The sequence below is a fragment of the Tyto alba genome, unplaced genomic scaffold (assembly GCF_018691265.1).
Source record: "Tyto alba isolate M040663 unplaced genomic scaffold, T.alba_DEE_v4.0 Super-Scaffold_29, whole genome shotgun sequence".
Taxonomy (NCBI): domain Eukaryota; kingdom Metazoa; phylum Chordata; class Aves; order Strigiformes; family Tytonidae; genus Tyto; species Tyto alba.
Window position 1 is genome coordinate 7,519,870 of NW_024881303.1, and position 13,967 is coordinate 7,533,836.

At 44.3% G+C, this 13,967-nt stretch overlaps 1 protein-coding gene across 2 annotated transcripts in view; it reads left to right on the plus strand.

Annotated features, from left to right (window-relative positions):
* The first annotated feature begins 571 nt into the window (after positions 1-571).
* MNAT1 (MNAT1 component of CDK activating kinase) overlaps positions 572-13,967 on the plus strand; it is a 124,818-nt gene continuing 111,422 nt past the window's right edge. For both annotated transcript variants that reach the window (XM_042799032.1, XM_042799033.1), the window contains exon 1: positions 572-700. In XM_042799032.1, coding sequence (XP_042654966.1) covers positions 612-700 — 89 coding nt within the window. In that variant the 5' untranslated portion in view covers positions 572-611. The remainder of the gene's footprint in view (positions 701-13,967) is intronic.

Sequence of the window (13,967 nt, forward strand, 5' to 3'; positions counted from 1 at the left end):
GCGCCGCGCCGGGGGGGCGGGGGCTCCCGCGTCTCCAGGACAACCGTCAATCAAGCGGCCCCTCTCCTCTCCCCCCCCCCTCCCTCCTCCACCTGGAGCGCGGCGCCCCGCCGCAGGGACGTGTCCCCCTCCCCCTTCCCCCCCTCCCCAACCTGCGCCGCTGCTGAGGCGCCTTTCCCTAAACGAGGAGGGAAAGATTAAAACTGTGAGGCGGTGCGAGGGGCGCTGCGGTAGTTATGCGGGCCGAGGTACCGCACTTCGGCCGGGCCGGCAGCGGGGAGCCCCGTGAGGGGAGCTGCCGCCCCGCAGCGGGAATCGTTCCCCGCACCCCCCCTCTCCCCGTTACAACAGGAGCTCTCGACCCCGGGCGGCCTGCCGCACCCTAACGCCAGGCAGCTGCTGTCCGGGGCGGCTCGTACCTGGTCGGCCCAACCGCCCTGAGGGTGGTCGGGGCCGGGAGGGGTGCGGAGCGAGGCGAGGCGGGCCGGGCCCCCGCGGCGGGCGGAACGCGCGGGGCGGCGGGCGGCGCCGGCGGGCCCCTTTGGCGGCGGCACCGCGCGGCGGAAGGAGGAAGGCGCGCAGGGAGGGAGGGAGGGGAGGGGGTGGCGGCCATGGATGACCAGGGCTGCCCGCGGTGCAAGACCACCAAGTACCGCAACCCCTCCTTGAAATTGATGGTCAACGTCTGCGGGCACACGCTGTGAGTGGGGCCGCCGCCCTGTCTTGAGCGGGGCTGGGGGGAGGGAGGGTACACAGACGCGGTGAGGGGAGAGGCGCCTCGGCCCGGGGGCGGGGGGGGGGGGGGCCGGGGGCTGGGCGGCGGGGTCTGAGGGGAACGGTCGTTCCTCGGGTCGGTCCAGGGGTTGGGGGCGACCCCGGCCGCCCAGCCTGGCCCGGTGGAGCTCCGCCAGCCCCGTGCGGGCGGTGGTGAGGCGGCTCCGGGCCCCCTCATCTCTCCCCCGTTTGCTTGCCGCGGGCAGCGGCTCCGCGCCGGGCTGGGGGCAGGTCGCGGCGTGGGGCTGAGCCCTGCTTTCGGCTGCTTCTCTCTAGTGAAACGCTCGGGGATGGGGCGGGAGACCCACGGGACGTGGCGTGTTCGGTGTGGTGGAGGGTGCTGGCTCCTTCCCGAAGGGGTGTGAGGCTTCGGGGCGTGAAACGGGGCACGGAGAGAAAAACATATTTGTCATCAAGTTAAACATTTACTATTTCTATTTAATACTGTGCTTGGATAATTAAGAAAAAAAAAGAAGCCATAGGTTTTTTGGCGTGTTAATTCTCCTGAATGAGGAATGATTTGTCTGAAGGTTTGATGATGGTTTAAATGTTGGAAAATCCTCTTGTGAACCTGTGCTGATGGTGTTGTTTACTCATTTGGTATTTTTTTGCAACAGGAGTCATTACTTTTTTTCTTTTTTTTTTTTTTCCAAAGATGAACACTTAGATAATTCCTACCACTGGCTCTCGATGATACAAGTCATACACTGTCTGGACTCATTTACTTTCAGATCTGGAGAACTTCCTTAGTTGGTGTGGAAGTTTTAAAGGCTCTAACTTCTTTCTAGATACAAATGACATAAGCCTCATGCTGCAGCCCTTTCTGTGTGTTTTTTTGTTTGTTCGTTTGGTGGTTTTGTTTGATTTGTTTTTTGCATCTTTTAATCTTCCCTGGGATGTGTATATTTAACTGTTTCTAGTTTTAAGTTACATTTGAATTGCATTCAAAAGATGCACTCTGAAAGCTTTACTTAACTTGATACAGTGTTGTAAGTGAAAAGGAGGAAGGAACTGCTTTGCAACAAATTATGTTATTTTCTTAGAAGAAAGGGTTAGCTTTCCTCCAGTTCCCTGATCCTGTTCTCTGTGGCCACATGAACGCTTCTGTTGCCACGAGAGCAGCCGATGACCTCCTGGTAGTGGTGGTGTAGGAGAGGGTGGCATCAGGAGTGCCCCTTTGGTGACAGTGATGCTGGCTGCATAGATAACGCAGCTTTACCTGGAGTTCAGAAGGTAACAGCTCCATTTGGTCAAGGCTGTGCCGCTTTCAAATGATGCTTCTAGTATTCCAGTGAAGGTCAAAGGACTAATGGTCTTGATGATCTTCTGCTTTCAAGTTCCTCCAGAGCCACTTCCAGCAGAGGACAGCATGTTTCAGTTTGCTCTCCTGCTTTGGTTGCCAGTGTTTTTTTTTTTTGTTGTTGTAGCTGATCTTTGCTTGAGAAAATTAGTCATGTTTTGTGCTTTACTGGGTCCAGCTGCTGATGCTATATTTGGGGTTGATGTCCTTGTCTTGCTTTCCTTGTTTCTTCCCAGCTGCACAAGGAGACTGCCTCTTCCCCCAGCTCGTGGTGTTTGCACTTTTGCATTTGACAAGTGTTTTATCCACGACCAGATCAGTAGTCTGAAATCCTTGTGGTCCTGGGTTGAGCCAGCTGGGTGTCTCTGCAGGGTCTTTGCTGGGACAGGGCTGTGCAGACTCACCCAGACTGACCTTACCTGGACCCAGCAAGATCTCTTAGTCCCTCCTTTACCTTGCCAGCAAAGAGTGTCTGTGCAACTGGGCACCATCGCTTTAAAGCTTATGTGTATGAGGGTAAAGCTGAAGTCACTGTGTAAGTAGGGTCTTTGGATTTCTTTGGTTTTGTAATTAAGGACTCTCCATCTTGATGTGGTTCAAGTGGGTCACTTTTCCTCTGTAATATCCTTCCAATAACTCCTTTAAGGTTGTGCTTTTATTATTATTTCCATATGATGTTACAAAGCCTTTATGCTGGAAGTCATTTCTTAGTAATGGTTAATAAATTCTTGTAATAACTGATATAAAAGCTGAAAGCTCAGATGAGGCATCTGTGAGTGAAGTATGAGGGGAAAAAGGGGAAGTAATTGACATTTGTTCTTTCATAAATTTACTGTTTCAGGCACAAGGGAGGAATGTTTAACTAGTTCTCAAAGCAAATGAGCTAACATAAGTTTCTGATGGAAATTTACCCTTCTTAGGCAATCTATTCTGATAGTTTGCTGTTCCTACCACTGAAAATATTTCTCCTAATTTCTAATTAAATTTATTTGCTATAATTTAAGCATTTCAGAATTCTAACATGCATTTTATATACTTTGTGAACTCTTTCTTGCACCTCTTCAGCAGGAATGTGTTACATATTTTGGGGGCTTTCTCTTTAGTGTTTTCCACACTAAAAAAATGCCATTCCTTCAGTCTCCTCTCTTCAGTGATTTTTTATTTTTAATACATCCGTGGGCTATTCTCACTGCTTTTCTTGAGGCTTTTTCCACTTCGTTTTCATTTTTCTGGAACACTGGAACTGGACACGGTGCTCCATCTGAGTCCTTAGTACAACAGACAGTCAAAACTATTTCATATGATACCTGCATTTCGTACATCTCAGTAAGATGATAAGCCTTTATGTATTTTTTATTTTTTTTGCAGTGATATGTGTAATTTATGTTCAGAATAAACCCCAGATTCTTTAGCCCTTTACCATTCAATATATCTCTGGGCAGAACAGTATTTAACCTTGCGTTCCACGTTTTTCTTACCTTTTTGCTCTGTCAAACTACATCCTGCTTCAAGTGACTTTTGCACTTGCTTCAAGTGACTTTGGATTCTGAGTCACTCCATCCAAGTACTTATAACTGTCCCCGATTATCCTCTGTTAACTTAAGAAAATGACCTTTCTGTCCTGATATTTTCCAGTGTGTAGTTTGTGGACAAGATATTGTCTGGGAGATCCTCAAAGTTGCTGCTTGTGACCATAAGAAATCAAACTGGGGCAGAGCAAAATATGGAGTTGCCAGCAGTAAGTTCCTTGCTAAATAGCTTTTCCTTGCCTCCTGCCCCACCAAGTTACTTTTTGTAACAGTGGAGAAAGCTAAAAGATTAGCCATGTGAATGGGCTTGCTACCTATTTTCTTTCTGACTGAAATAATGATAACTTATCTCTGGGTATGGGTTTCTAATCATCTCTCAGTACTTCAGTATTCACCGTATTTGTTTAGATTATATGAGTGTCAGTTTAAGAGTGTCAAAAGTCCAGTTAAACCAAAGCTATATTGCCTTTAGTTGCTGTTTTGCTACCTACGTTGTTACTGTGTCATTGGAGGAAATGATATTCATTCGATATGATTTGTTCACAACAAATTGTGTGTTTGATCTTATCTGCTTTGTTATCTGAAATATGCAGGAGATACGTTGTCTGTCTGATTATTTATTTCATCATCTTCTCAGGGACTGATGGTAACCCCGACTGGTCCATATTTCCCCATGTATTTAGTTTCCTGCTCTTTAGAGGCAGGTGCTTTTGCCCTTATTCAGGCTGCTGAAACTTAATGCAGAGAGCAGAGATGATATTTGGTAACTGCCTTTGTCAGTTTTCAAAGGGTAAATAGCATGTCCAGCAGATTTGAAAACCTTGAAGTACTCTTTTAATGCTGTAACCCCTGAATATAGTCCATAGGTTTATGGACTACAAGTCCATAGGTTTATGGAAGCTTATTAAGTTGTCTGCAGAAGCATATTGCCTTTATCATGCTTTCTGTTTGAAGTTTGCCGATAAATGTGCATGGGAAATTCAGAGTCTTGACTTTGTTGGCTCAGGACCTTTGGAGCAATTGCTCTAATGCATTTCCCGCTTCTAGCTTGTGCTCTTCCTCATTTTGCTGTGATATGAGTTACATTAGCCAGTTAATCTGTCTTAGTGAATGAAGATCGATGCAGAAAATGCCCCAAGTGCTTTGGCATCATCTGTTAGAGATTTTCCTTCCCATTCAGTAGTGGGTTAATGCGCCTCTACTTTTAACTGCTCTTTCTTTTACTGCAGATGTTCTGAAGGAATATTTTCATGTTTACCTTCAGTGTTGCCTCCCAGTAGTTTCTTTCCTAATGATTTGACCATTCCTCTTTTGTTAACTGCTCTGATAACTTTATTAAGTGACCTCCAGTGATTTGATTTGCACTTGTGCAATATCTCTTGACTTTCAAATCATTAAAGAGCCTATACTTAGCTGAGGTGATTTGTCAGTAAGCTTCACATTTTTCTCCTGGGTTTCTGATAGCTTGTGGTTTTAACATTAGTTCATTTTCTTTATCTTATGGCTTTCTGTTCTGCCCTTCTGAAAAATTGCAAGAGTTGCTGTCTTATGCCTTCTGTTAGCCAAGTTGTTTCTACTTTCACATTCTTAGACAGTTCCTCTTGTTTGATTAGAGTGAAACGAGAAGGGCCTTCCTTTTATTGTCGTGGTGTTGTGTTGGTTTTTTTTTTTTTTTTTCTTAATTCCTATATAAGCAAGGTTAATCTCAAAATACTTGAGAACTTGTTGGGCAGTGTGTGTCCTGTTTGTTCCTTCTTTTTTGACAGATAACCTGCAGTGAAGTTTCTTCTTACTATGAAGTGGTGTGCTTTGGAGGTTTGGCTGTTCATTTTTCTTCGGTTTTCTACTTTATTAATTTAAACCTCTCTCATCTGGAGTAGATACTACATGTTAGAGTACCTGTGTTGGCCTCCCATCTCTCTTTTACTGTGACCTTGACCCTGACAACAAATTCATTCTGAATCTTAGCACCAACATATTCAAATAGCATTTCTCCTCCCTCATCCTTTGCATATCTTCCTGTGTTGGTGTGCTTAACCCTACGTTAGAAGAACTCACAGTGGCTTTCTCCTAACTCTGCGTGTTTGCCGTGTTCAGTTCCCCTGTGGTCAGTGGGGCTCTGGAATGTGTTTGTGTCCACTTGTGGCAGAGCAGGGGTCAGTGTGCTGATAAGCACGGCGGTGCTGCGGTGGAGATAAGGGATAGACAGATGAGTGCGAGAGGATAAAATCAGACATTGGGTCTGAGCTATAAAGATCCTTCAAGTTGGGCTTCCATTGCAGTTTATTCTAATAGAACCATGCCAAGCCTTACACTTATGGGAATGTTTTTTGGGGAGAGGTTATTTCTTAGTATTTTGTTTTTCTTGGTTATTGCTTCTTGACCAATATCGCCAAAAGTGTAATACCATGTGTTTTTGGCATTAGAGTTATGTTAAATAAGCCCTTTCCACTATAAATCTTCCCTGTCACTGGGAGGGAGTATGATAAATCAGCAGTTAAAAGTTGTTCTAGGATGGAACTAGTATGAAAATACTCAGTTCAAGAATAATGAATGTCTCTAAGTTTATTTTCTTAAGTATAACAGAGGTTGAAGGCATCAGATACTTGGCTTGAAAGATACTTTTGTGCAGGGGAGAGTGTGTCTAATTATGGAGCAATGTCTGATTAAAGTTCTGCAAGGCATTAGTTTCTAAGGTGCACTGATGGCTTTGCCTCCTTCTAAAAGTTCACTCTCAAGAATTATATTCAAAAGCCTTTGTGCATGCATGACAATTTTGGATTATTCAGGTGATTCCTAATGTCTTTTCTGAGTGTACAGATGCTGGGTGCGTGCTTGCCAATGGAGTTGTAATCCACCTGGTTTAATTTGAGACCATGAATTATCTTTTACTCTGCCTGCTTGGATTTCATGGCCTGTGTTGAGTTTTAGTAGGCAGGCTAAGCTTATCCCACTGATTTACTTACATAAAGAGGAAAGGAAATGCATCCACCCAAAACTGCATTAAAAGAATGTTAAGGTTGTTACTGCAAACAGGACTGGGTAAAGAAATTTACTGTTGGCTGTAAACTTGGACCATATGGTCTCCAACAATCAGACACAAAAGTCTTAGGTAAAAAAGGTAGTTAATTGGGGCTGCTGGTTCAGCTTTGTTGTCCCACTGCCTGCTATAGGGAGGAGGAGGGAAACTGGTATGTAAAGCTTCTAGGTGTCAGTCCTGCTGCTCCAGCTACCTGTGACCCATCCTGACTTGTAGAGAGAGGAAATCTGGATGTCTGCAGATCAACAAAAGCAAAGAAACTCCCTTTCTTCCTAGTCTCATGCCAACTGTTGCGCTGTCTCTGCAAAGTATCTTTCCCATGCTTGACATCTCTGGAGGACAGGAGCACAGGTACCAGAGGAGCCTCCACAGAAAACTAACAGACGTGCTTTCAGATGCTGCCAGTGTAGTGGTTTTAGGTTTGTTTGTGTACTGCTGCAGTCTTAGATGGTAGTTAATGAACTTGCTCTATTATAAGCTTTTCTGGTGTCTTTTTCCTGTCTGCAAGAGACTTACGGAAAGGTGTCTAGGCTCCTTATTAAAATGTCTTTTTTTTTTTTTTTTTCTCCTTTTCCCAGAGGGAGCTGTGATTATTTCTCATTTAATTTGTTAATAAGGCTTCAAAATGAAGACAGCATAAAAATGCTTACTATCTCTAGGCCCAGCTTTGTGTTGCTCAGGGGAGACATCAATTCACCAAGTTGTGTTGTGGGGATTCTGTAATCTGCCCTGCACCCTGTTATGGTTGTTCCAGGGATTCATTAGGGGGTAAGTGCATCCTTTGAGAACTCTAATTGCAGTGCTAACGGCTGCTAAAATGAAGAAACAGAGGTTTCATTATTTGTGTATTTATTTAAATGTTAGGAGCATTTGGAGTTTTGCGGCTGTCAAATTCCCCAGGAGTTGGAAGTAGGAACATCCCTGGTGAATTCGGGGGAGTGGGGCTGGAGTCGTTGGAAAAAAGTTTGGAATCTTCTTGTTTAAACTCCTTCCAAGTGAAAGGATCACTTGGCTTCCTGCTGCATTCTTCTCTGCAGTGTGGTTCAAGAAAATGCCTTTATTCTAAGATGGGGGGAAGCCCTGGAGATTGTGGAAAATAACATAAAACTGTATTTCAGCCAAGTGAGTTTGAGTGAAGAGGACTAACTAGAGGTGTAGGCAGCAAGGATCTATCAAACCTGTAACTTTTAATTTGAGCATATGCTTAATTAAGTGCTTAGGGAATGAGCATGTTCTTAATTAGGGAATTGGGTACTTAAATACCTATTTTAATTTTATTTGGCAAGTTTTTTTCCTAAAGGAAATATCGTGCATTTAATATATACGAGGACTATGATACCATATTGAGGGCTGTCATTTGTACAGTAAAGATTGGCTGTGATGTATGATTTTTAGGCCACCAGATTTCTACTAATACAGAAGTGGGGCTTGTAAGTGCAAATGGTATGAGCAGTGTTGGTTGAACCATAGAAATGTTCATGTGGATGCAGGACTTGAGCAGGCAGCAGGCACGAGGAAAAGAGGCACCAGACTGGTACTTACTGGACCCTTGTAGGAGCTGATCTGGTTTGCTCACCTGGCAGAACAGGAGAAGCTTTTTTGATAAGTTAGTCTGGTGGTGTTTGTACAGGACCAGTGAGTTGAAGTGGCTTGTGAATGGTTAGACAGGTACCAGGGGTGGTGTAAGGTTATCTGTAGGAACGTGTGTCCACAAGTAGGGTGGGAATAGGGTCAAAGGAAGGACCTTCCTATGGCACAATGTTAATTTAGCTTGCACCATTTTGCGAAGCTGCATGCTCAAGGAGCTGGTTTATCTGGGAGAGCAAGTGCTCTATTTTGTCTCTTGGGCTTGTTTTCTTGCTGCTCTTTTTACATCACATCTCAAATTAGGTTCCTGGGTGGTAGATCCTTACTTGCATGAAAAGCTTAAGTAGTCTTGGAGGACTAAAAAGTAGGTTGGAACTACATATAGCTAAAAATCTCAACCAGAACAGGACCTTTGTGTGGTCCTAAAAATGCCTACTTTGTTTTGGAGAACTAAGTAATGTTTAATATTTAATTCCCAATGATTTACATCTTTGAGAGAATTCTCTTCATTTCTTCTGAGTGAGTTGGGAGACACATCAGGGAGGTTTTTGCTTGGGTTTGTCAGATCTACCATGGGAAGTTAGGTTAACTGGTGCTTGTTTGAAATAGTTGCACAATCACAGCCTGTCTTCATCTGCAAAGGAAGAAGCAAAATTACTTTTTTTAAAGTGGAAGAAAGCTTTTTTCTGACTTCTTAGGGAATAAAAATCTAGGTCATCTTTCTTCTTTGTCTTTTTGGAGTTATTCCTGGTTTTATTAATTGGGATTAGATGCAGTTTGGACTCCGTTCCATCCCATTACTTTTCCAAAGTCTCTCCGAGTTAGTCATGGGAGGTGATTAAATCATTGTTGAAATACCCAAGAGGTTATTTCCTTCTGCCGTACAGTTTTGACAGTGAATATTTGCTTTTAAATTTGACTCTCAGTCATGGTCTTAATACTTCTGATGAAGTGGTGTTAATGCTTCAGTTATATTATTCTTTTGTTTAAAACTGACATACTTAGAAAATCTTTTCTCTGAGCTATCAGTTGGCATGTCTGTTTAGTAATACTTCTTGTCTGCTTAGCAAAGCTTACAGAGCTCTACTCTTCATTTCTTGTAAGTACGTTTTTGAAATTTAAGTTGTGGTTCTTCTCTGAGATGTAACCTTGGCAAAATGAAAGCTATTGTTTATATCCTGGATCTCTACTCAGTAAATGGAAAAGTAAATTTTCTTTGCTGAAAATTCAGTCTGGCTACAATCTGCAACCTGGGATCCTAAAAATGGCTAGTGGGTTTGGGTGCCCAGCTTTGAGGAGTCTTCAAACATGCTTTTTATTAGGCAAATACTTGCCATAGTAAGGTTAAATATGGTAAATGTCCATCATGGTAATGATCCAACACAGGTGTGGTAAATCTCTATGGTTAAAATAAAGCTTCTCAAAAAGAAGGCAAACACAATAACCTTTCAAAAATTTTATATTAGGCGGGTTTTTGTCTCCTTTCTTCTAATTGTATCTACTGCATTATAATTCAAGCCAGTAATTCTGAAGGTTTGTGAGGAAGAAAGACATTTGACATGCTTCTATGTGGTTGCATTAGTAGCCAAATGTTGGTGATATGCATAGGTATAACATTTATAAAATTAAGCAAATATATTAATGAGTAATTTTAAAAAGGATGTCTTGGTAATTGTAAATTCCCATCAGGGCAGATCTGAAAGTGCCCTCTTGGAGTACTCAAAAGTTGCATTCCTGTGTATGCTCATTGTTTGGGGCATTGGTTGGTGTCCTGGGTTGAGTGAGTGGTGGAGTTTTTTGGTGGCAGGGGAGGGGGCTATCGGGGTGGCCCCCTGTGAGAAGCTTCTCGAAGCTCCCCCAGCTCCACGTCAGCTCCACTTCTGTTTGGGAAATTGAGCCAATCAGCTGCGCCTCTGCGATAACGTATTTAAGAAGGGACGTGGTGACAGGCAGTGGGACTTGTGAGGAGGAGTTGCTGAAGCTGCATGAACACCAAGGTCAGTGGAGGAACGGAGGAAGAAAGGAGGGGGGGAGGTGTGCTGGAGCAGAGACCCCCCTCTATCCTGTGGTGAGACGGCAGGGCGGCCCCCCCCCGCCACCCATGGAGATCTACGGTAGAGCAGACATTGATTTGTGGCCTGTTGTTCCTGCTTGGATGATCAAGGTTCTGTGCCCGAAGAAGGCCGGGGTCTCATGGGAAAAGGCAGCCCCGCTGCTGTAATTCAGCGCTGGGAGGATTGCAGCATGCGGGGGAGTCCCACGCCGGAGCAGCTTGGGAAGGGCTGCAGCCGTGGGAGAGAATCCAGTCGGAGGAAGTTAGTGACCCATGACGGAGCAGTGTGGGGAACGCTGCGGCCCATGGGAGGAATTCAAGTCGGAGAAAGTTTGTGGAGGACTGTCTCCTGTGAGAGGGGGACCATGATGGAGCAGGAGGAACAAGTTTTGGACACTCCCCTCACCGAAGATGAAGGAAGTGGCAGCGCTGACTGCACCCCCCACTCCCTGCCCCTGCGCCACTGGGGGAGGAGGTAGAGATATCGGGAGCAGAACTGAGCCCGGGAAGAAGGGAGGGGTGGGGGGAAGGTGTTCTCAAGATGTGGCAATGCTTCTCACTGTCCTACTCTGTTATGTGTTGTTAGTGTCTGTAATAAATGTATGTTCTTTTTTTTCTTCCCCTAACGAGTCTGCCTTTTGCTCGTGATCATAAAAGGGGGATTTTCCCCCATCCCAGTCCTATCTTGAACCCCAAGCCTGGCTCTCTGTCCCTTCTTATTGCCGGAGGGGAAGGGAGAGAGAGCTGCTGCATTGTTGTTGGCTGCCAATCAGGCCTAAACCATGACAGTTTTTTGTTTTTTTTTTTTGCCCAGGACAACTGAGGGTGAAGTTTGAAGAAAAGCTAGGTTGGCATTTTGGAAATTGAATTGTGTAGTCCAGTGTTCAGATCTGGTTAGGAAATTAAGAAATAAAAAAATCTTCCCTGATAGTAACAGAATATGGGCTAGGCAGGGGGCTCAGCTTGTGTTGTGGACACTTAAGTTTCATATTACCAGTTCCCTCTTTGGTTTAATGATATGCAGGAAACATTAGATGTTTCTTCACAGAAAGGCCATTCTGGCTTTAATAGAAGTCATAAGTAGTAGTCCTAAGAGTGAACTGAATTTTGGAATGACATCTACTTGTTTTTTCCTTTTTGAAAAATATTTTGTAGGAACTATACTTGACAAAACCACATCTGAGAAAAGAACTCAGCAGGAACTGCTGCTATATATGACAAAATTAGACTTTAATTGCTGTAGCTAAGAATATTTTTTGATGATCTGAAAATGAGATTCTAAGTTGTTCTTCCTTTGAATATAACACATACAGGGGATGGAATGTATTGGGAAATTCTTGTGTTTTTTTCATGTGGAATGCAGGTGAGTTCAGAGAAGTGAGAACAAAATGCCTCTGCCAGAAAGGAACAATGAGCAAGTCATCTGGTCTGATAAATACTTTGGCTCCTAATTGGGAAACATGTAGGTAATGATTTTTGCAGTTCCCACAGTCCTGCCTTAATGTTTGGCAGTAAGGTTAAATTATATGTAAGCATTTGCAGAATTCTGGGTTTAATATGAGCATGACTTCTTTAACATTATGGAGGAGAAGTGGTTCTGCTGAGAGTTAGGAAACAGTGGGATGGGACAGAGTGCGGAACAGGTATGTTTTTTTTTCTTGTTGATTTTTGTTTGTTTGTTTTTTGTTTTTCACATTTGTAAGAAGCAATGTTGAGGTAAAAGTTCCCAAGCCCTAAGAATGTTCTATTCCCCCTCTTTTTATTAATGCCAAGCAATACGGCCGGGCTGTCAGTCTCTCTGCCAGAGTGGCAAAGAAGGACTGATGTTCCTAGACAGCAAAGGGCAAGGGAGTGGCTTGGCTAATGTAGACACCTTCCGACTGAGCCAGAATGGGAAGTGTTAGGTCTATTTGGGCAGGAAAGTTTGGCACTGGGCTTAAATGTATTGCAAGAGCTGCTGGCAGAGCTGGGGTGAAGAAGGAAGACCTCTGGTCCTGGACAAGTACAGGCAGACAAACGTTTAATGTCTTTGTCATCCTTACTTGAAATGTGTCGTGTGTGTTCTGTAAAAAAAAAAAAAAAAAAAATTGATATCTCTGTGGGGATTAGGAGTTGAACAATCAGTAGGTGTAATGAACGAGTAGATAATCTTTAGTGTGAGTATATGAATAGCCTTGTGTAAACAGAAGAGTTCAAATTCTTCTGGGAGTAGCTGTCTGCAGGCTTAAAAACCCTGAAAAAATAGTCCTTGCACACCCTGGATGGTGTCAGGAAGGACTGTCGGTGGCAGTTGTGTAGTTTGATAAACCTGTGACTGATATGCTGTGAACTAGAGATAGGAGGCTGCCTTTAAATCCCCAAGATCCCCTTGTTCCAGGCAAAAAAAAATAAGTTATCTTTAGTTTTGGGATATGGCTGTATTTTGTAAAGGGAGAGAGGGAGGTTAACGGGGCTGAGGGCAATGCCAGGTTGATGTGATGTTGCTGTGAATGTCGTCAGCTGAGCAGGCTTGGAGGAATTCAGGAGCTGGAGAGATACCTGTTGAGCTTAGTCTAGTATTACTGTATTTGTTTGAACCTTTATGTTTCCACTCTTGCAACAAAGCCTGGCCTAAAATTTTGTTAAATAAATCCTTGATTTCTATTCTGTCTGCCTGGTTTTGGGGAAAGGTAATACAGGATGAAACAGCAGACATGGCCAGAGTTAGCTGGCTCCATGTAGGAAGTATCTCAATGATGTACGAGTGGAACAGCCCCATGGAGATTTGTTCCTTGGGATGAAGTTAGGGACCTCAAATTGCATGGAGTCTGTGTGGGAACCTTTGCTGCCAGCTGACAGATTTTGAAAAGAAGCCTTCTCTTTTGCAGGGAACTGTGAGTGGGAAACGTGTCATGACTCTGGGGGAATTCTGAAATGCTATAGTGGAGTCAGGAGGAGAGGTTGACTCCCGGTGTGGCAGTAAATGAAGCAGCAAAGACCATGAGAAGGACTTGCTTATAGAAAGGGGTATGCCTACATGAGGACTTGAGAGGAGGATTGATGGCTGGGCTAGAGAAGCATTTAGAACTATCTGGGAAGCCTGAGTGAAAATTGGAACTAAAGAGCCATAGGGGAAGGTGCAAGATTCTAGGGAGATGAATGCTTGTGGAGCCCGTGGCTACAGGAAGATCAGAGGTAAGGATAGTGAGTATCATGTGTGCGTGTGTGTGCGTGTGTGTGTGTGTGCACGTGTGCGTGTGCGTGGCAGAGCCCTGGGGTGAAGCTGGCCAGGCATTTCACAGGGGCTCTGGCTGTGCCCCTTGGACTTCCCTGCAGGAGTGCAGGCTGTGTGCAACTGCGCCCGTGCTCCCTGGGAGCTGGGCTTTGAGCAGAGGAAATCCCGTGTAGCACTAATGCTAATCGCTCTCAAATCAGGAATGTGAAAATTGGGCATGCTTCAAGCATTAATTATTCTGGCTTAATTTCCTTATCTGGTAATGTGGGGCTAACACTACCTCATGGTGGTTTTGAGAAGGTCAGTTCTTTAATGCTGACTACACAAAGAAAACTGGAGGGGGGGGGGAATAAACACGTCAAAGCAGGATTTGAACAGAGCAGAATAAACAAGGTCTGAGGATAAACCAGCATTGTCTGCATGCATGTTAGTTGAGCATTGCCTATCCAGAGGGCTGAAAGAGGTGTAGC